At 40.4% G+C, this 6,000-nt stretch overlaps 1 protein-coding gene across 5 annotated transcripts in view; it reads left to right on the plus strand.

Annotated features, from left to right (window-relative positions):
* CPNE4 (copine 4) overlaps positions 1 to 1,234 on the plus strand; it is a 357,681-nt gene extending 356,447 nt beyond the window's left edge. For all 5 annotated transcript variants that reach the window (XM_038392284.2, XM_043508935.1, XM_038392285.1 and 2 more), the window contains exon 16: positions 675 to 1,234. In XM_038392284.2, the coding sequence (XP_038248212.1) occupies positions 675 to 806 (132 nt within the window). In that variant the 3' untranslated portion in view covers positions 807 to 1,234. The remainder of the gene's footprint in view (positions 1 to 674) is intronic.
* Positions 1,235 to 6,000: the final 4,766 nt, after the last annotated feature.

The raw sequence follows: 6,000 nt of genomic DNA on the forward strand, positions 1-6,000 counted from the left end.
TTGTTTTAATTTAAATAAAAACATTTTTATTTGAATTTAAAACTTCCCCCAGAACTTAAACAAAGGCTTCCCTTTCACATGGTTGACTTGAACTCAGAGGAGTTGCTCACATGTTTAATGTTAAGCTCATGCAGAAGTCTTTGCAGGATTGGAGCCTAAAAACTAAAGTGAACTGAACTTGTTGAGTTTTATTGTCTAGACCGCTTAGGAGTGAAGGGTAAGCAAACGTCAGGGATGGTGAAAAGTAAAGTAGTCTTTTCACATTCTTTTAAATCCTCTTCAATTTGACAGTGTTATAGTTAACACAGACAAGAGAATTTTCACCAGGCAATCCCTTTAGTTATGAGTTGGCACTCTCGTGGACAGCAGTCAAGCAAAAAGTGGTATATACAGTGGTACAGCAATTGCAGTATAACGTCCTCATCCCACACTCAGAACTGAGCAGGTGGCAGGCTGGGAAAAGCCTTGATGACTTTAGTGAGGTACAGGAGTCTGCTGACACAGAATCACTTGCAGTATTAGGCCCTGAAATAGTGTCATGTACTTCGATTGCTATTGGTCTGCTTTTATTCCATGCTTATGACCATGAACTCCCAGCGCCTCTGGTTATAAGACCAGTCGGCACCTTTTGCATAGCAACAGGTTAACACTGTGTTTTCTACCATTTCCTGCAGGCATCCCCAGCTGCACTAGCAAAAAGCGTTTTGGCTGAAGTTCCAAATCAAGTGGTGGACTATTACAATGGCAAAGGGATTAAACCAAAATGTATGTCAGAGTACGAGTCTTCCAGGACACTAGCGCCATGAACTGCCCCGCACACTTTTACAGAGCTCAAAACTGCTACTACTACAACTACAGTACTTTAAAACAAACAACAAAATAGCACGTTTTGGTGATTTTTAACTAAAATAATTTTTTTTGCATGTGTAGCCTAAAGGCTTGAATCTGTTATGCAGTTGTTATTGTTGAAAACTTTTTATGAGAAGAAGGAAACTAACTCTTTACAGCATGTCGCCTTGAAATAAAAAGTTATCTGTATCTGGTTTTTATACAGGTTTGTTGAAATTTTGCTAAATTTCTTATTATCTTTCCACTGTAAAGCATTTTGAAACATTTGAGAGTGGATAGCCAAAATATCTTTGGTTTTATCTGCTACAAAATGAAAGATTTTTCAAAATGGCAGATGCATGAACTGTATTTTGCATGTTTAAAATAAAAACAACACAGTTTTGCAGTTGTTGTCTTTATTTCTCTCTTGCCACAAAGTTGCTTGCTCTAAACCCTCTACGCAGCACACTGTCCTTCAAGGAAAGAATAACCAAAGCATTCTTAGATACTTCTGAAAGACTACAGCCCAAAGCATGGACAGTTCTAATGACAGCAGCTTATAACAGGGGTGCCCAAACAAGCTCAGCCAGCCTAGCTTCACTGGCAACTTGTCTAGAGTCCAAGGGCATATCTGATTAGTGTAACATGAGCAGACTATAGCTGCATTTATCTTTAATATGGAGGTATGGTCCTCAAGGACTACATGTGCTTAAGTGCCATGTTCCATCTTGATCCATGCATCCCCACTTGACTGGCTGGTATATGGGCAACATTTTGGCCACCTTTGATTTATAATCTGACCTATTTTCGAGTTGTTTTGTTTGTATTTTTCATTTTACTCACAATACCAAATTTTTGCGTGGAGCACTAACCAAGACAGATGTTGCATGGCCTAATTTTGACAAGGAAAATAGCTTGAAGGCTTCATTGGTGCAGAGTTTGCCTGTATACAGTGAAAAAGCTGTTTTATATGAGAAGAAAATTAGACCTACTTTTTTAATGGGGTGAGGGAGGAAAATAAATTGTGTTTAGATTTAGAATCTCTCCATTTAAAAAAAATCAGGTTATGATTTCTAGTATCTGAGGTCTAACATTCGATTTTGCAAAATACACAGCAGCTAAACACACAACCTGTTAAAGGCTGATGGTGAAATTTTGGCCAAAAATAGCTATTTAGGGTGAGACATTTTTCCAAAGCCCTCAGTATTGACCTAACTCTGCTCCCATTGGAGTCAATGAGAGTTTTGCCATTGACTCGAACAGAATTAGGCTAATGATGAGTGCATTGGAAAATTCCACCCTTATACCGTAGTTTTTTTAAAAAACCTGTTTAAAAGCATGGATTTCTGCATAATATATAGTTTTAGTTTTCTTGTTTTCATTTAAAAGTACTTTCCAAAGAATCAGTTTTGATAGATGGTTTGGTACCGTTCAATGAAGATAATGTATATCCATGAAGTGTGTGGCTATCTGTCCAGCACATTTCACTTCTATTCCATCTGTGTCCTTGCAGAGTAATTTCTCTAACTTCCTAATAAGTATTCCTTTAGGTGATCTGATGTTGAACAGCAGAGATATCTGTTGGCCAATTTTACTTGGTCATAGGTGTAAATTGTCTATAGATGTCCCAGGCGATAGATCTCAAATCCACTTTTTCATTTAATGGTTGACTGTGCACTTAGGGTCTGTGTCAGCTGATATCAGCTAACACCAGTGTGCAGCAGATCTCTCCCTCTAAGGATGTATTTTTCCAAGAAAATACAATAATTTCTCCTATCATAGAATACCCAGATCTGCAAACGCATCTCATTACTGACCTATAACACCCTTGCTTTCCCAGTCCTGATTTTCCTCTTATTTTTGGTCTTTTTTTCTACTTCCAAAGGAAGCCTTGTCAACTGAGTGGTTCAAGCACAGAACTGGAATTCAGTAGTTCTGTGTTTCTAGCTTTGCCACTGACTTATTCTTTGATTTAGGGCAAGTGGTTTAATTTCTTTGTGCTTCAGTGTCTTTATCTGCAAAGTGGGATGATAACTTTTAACAAGTTGAACTGCAAAGGAGTGTTGTGTGACTTAATTCATTAATTTTTGGAAGATGCTTTGAGATCCTGAATGGCAAGGTGCTATACTCCGTTAAAGAAAACATTTTTTCATGACCTACAAATTTAATAGCCAATTTATTTTTCTTGTCAGGGTCTTTCATCAACTTATAATTAATAGAGAAGAAACTATATCAATGCACATTGACTGAATATAGCAATGACTTCTGCTTAATTAAAAGGGTGAGGTGGTAGAGGGACAATGAGTGAGGACTAAGAGAATAAATTCACTTTTTTTAAAGGAGGGGAGTTAGTAGTATCAAGTGCTAAAGCTTCTCTAAATAATGATAATTGATGTAGTACTTTGCTATCTAACTAACTCTATCAGAAAGACACAAATACACAAAATTTGGAAGAGATGTAAACCAAGTGCATCAGGCCCTAAAGCAATCTCTATTAGCGATCAGGATGGGACCTATGTGAAGGGCACATTGATCTACTGCGGGGATCTTACACCTTCCTCTCAGTATTTCTAAACAGCTATTGAGCTGGGTGATTCCCAGCAAGGGTAAAAATACGTGTGCTAGCTCTGCTTGCCCTAGCACCTAAAAATAGCAGGGTGGCTGCAGCAATGTAGGCTGTGGCTCAGGCTAATCATCCATGTCTGTATCCCAGGGATTGGGCGGGATTGCAGTTAGCCCAAGTTGCCACCCAGGTGGCTGCACCAAGACTGCTATTTTTAGGTGCTAGGGCAAGCAGAGCTAGCATGTGTATGTCTACCCACATTGGAAATTACACTGCCCAGCTGTTGTGTAGACATATCCTAAAGCAGCTAGTTCTGGCCATAACTGGAGACAGGATACTGGCCTAGATGGACTGCTGGTCTGAGCCAGTCTAGCAGTTTCTATATTCCTATCTATTGGTATTGCACATATTTTCTCTTCAACAGAGTCAATATTTAGATTCAGAGATTCTAAAGCTAGAAGAAACCATTAAGATCACAAAAAGAAAAGGAGGACTTAAGGTGCCAAAAGTCCTCCTTTTCTTTTTGTGGATACAGACTAACACGGCTGCTACTCTGAAACCTGTCATTAAGATCACCTAACTCACCTACTGCACATTTACCATAGCCACCTTGGTATTCCGTGTCAAAAATGACATAATAGAGCACTGCTTTGCTTATCTCAGCCTCCTTAGGTTTTGGGGAACTCCAGGTTCAGTTAGTAATGCTTGGTGGGTGGGGCATTGCTCACAGTTTGTTTGTTTTTGGTGGGGAGGGGAGTTGGTCTACACCATGGTTTCGCAGCTTATGGGGTGGTGAGCCTGGGTTGGGGAATGGGAGGCAGGGGTCACAACTCTCCTCCCTTTCTTCATGTACAGATGGGAAGGGGAATCGTGACCCTTTCTTTTGTGGTATCGCAAGGTCCAAGGATGGAAAGGGATGAGAACCACTTATCTACACATTTACATTTGTACTTTTTGATTTTTCCTGAAGAGACCTATTTTTCAGTTGTTAGAAGTGAGTGAGAAAGATGAAGGGTAGTGAATGTCAGACAGCTAGAGCCATTCTAGCAGTCCTCTTCTGTGCTCTGCACATTGGTTTCTGCGGTGGAGACAGAAATCAAATAGCATCTCCTTTCTTTATAAGATACTGTCTGCCTTGGTGCTCAAGGCTCCAGATTTCAGCTAGTCATTCTTTCTTGGCCATTCTTGCTTTTCACAGACAAACACAGTGAACCTTGTCTTGATGGATCAGCAAAAAAATAGATTTCCTAGTAAAGGTAGTCTTTGACTGAACCAAATTGTAGTGGAGATTTTGTGGTTACCCAAAAGTGGTTACTTACATTTGGTCAGGAGGTCACTTACTGGAGGTGTTTGTGACGGGTTCCCCCCAGGATGCCACCTGGAACTGGGGTACCACTGAGCCCTATGACCCAACCACCTGGGCTTCCTCTCTCACTGTGCTACTGTGACAAGCTGCAGACCTGCTCTCAGTCCTACGCTTCCATCAACATTCGCACAGGTAGGGTCACCCAGCTGCAGTTACATGCAGGCTCTCTGAGTAGCCATTGGATGAACTAACAGTAGAAAGGCTAAAGCCAAGGTAACTCTCAGCTCCCCAGGCACACACTCCCTCTGGAGCATAAACCCAAAATTATACTGTCTTGTGCTGCACAGGGAACTGAACAGCATAAACTCATAGAGTTCACCACCCCTCTCCCACTCAACCTGGAGAGGAATATGCAACAGCCTTTTCCCCTTGAGCTCTGATTTCCCATGCACTTCACTCCAACTCACTGGTTTTTGATAAAGCAAAAACAAGTTTATTAACTACAAAAGATAGATTTTAAGTGATTGTAAGTGATAGCAAACAGATCAAAGCAGACTACCTAGCAAATAAACAAAAATGCAAACTAAGTCCAAGATACTAGAAAGATAGGATATGAATTAGTGAATTCTCACCCTGGCTGATGATACAAGCAGATTCTTAAGGGATAAGCTGCACTTGCTTTACAGCTTGGAATCCCCAGGTCTTTCATACACAGGGTAGAAATCCCTTTAGCCTGAGTCTAGCAGTTCCCCCAGTTCAGTCTTTGTTTCTCAGGTGTTTCCAGGAGTCTTCTTGTGTGAGGAGCGAAGAACAACAGATGATGTCACTCCCTGCCTTATATAGCTTTAGCATATGGTGGAAACCCTTTGTCCCAAACTTAGTTTGTGGAAAAACACTGACATCCTAAGATGGAGTCCAGAATCATGTGGCCTGGTCACACGTCCTTGCAGAGTCATAGCATCCATTCCTTACAGGCTATCTGGAGTGTTCTCAGGAAGGCTCACCAGGTGGTAAGATCAGCTTTTCTTAAGGCCTATTGTTTTCTCTAATGGCTCATTACCCTGAATAGTCCCTTCCCAACCAGTTATCTAGACTGAAAGCATCTTGCCTAGTGGGCGTCACCCAGGTGTAAGTACATTTGAAATAGAGATACATAGTCAATATTCATAACTTCAGATACAAAAACGATACATGCATAAAAATAGGATAAACATATTCAGCAAATTGTAACTTTTCCAATGACACCTCACATGACCTGTCTTGTACAACATGCATCATTATTATACTCTAAGCATAGCATAAT

The sequence above is a fragment of the Dermochelys coriacea genome, chromosome 2 (assembly GCF_009764565.3).
Source record: "Dermochelys coriacea isolate rDerCor1 chromosome 2, rDerCor1.pri.v4, whole genome shotgun sequence".
Classification (NCBI taxonomy): Eukaryota; Metazoa; Chordata; order Testudines; family Dermochelyidae; genus Dermochelys; species Dermochelys coriacea.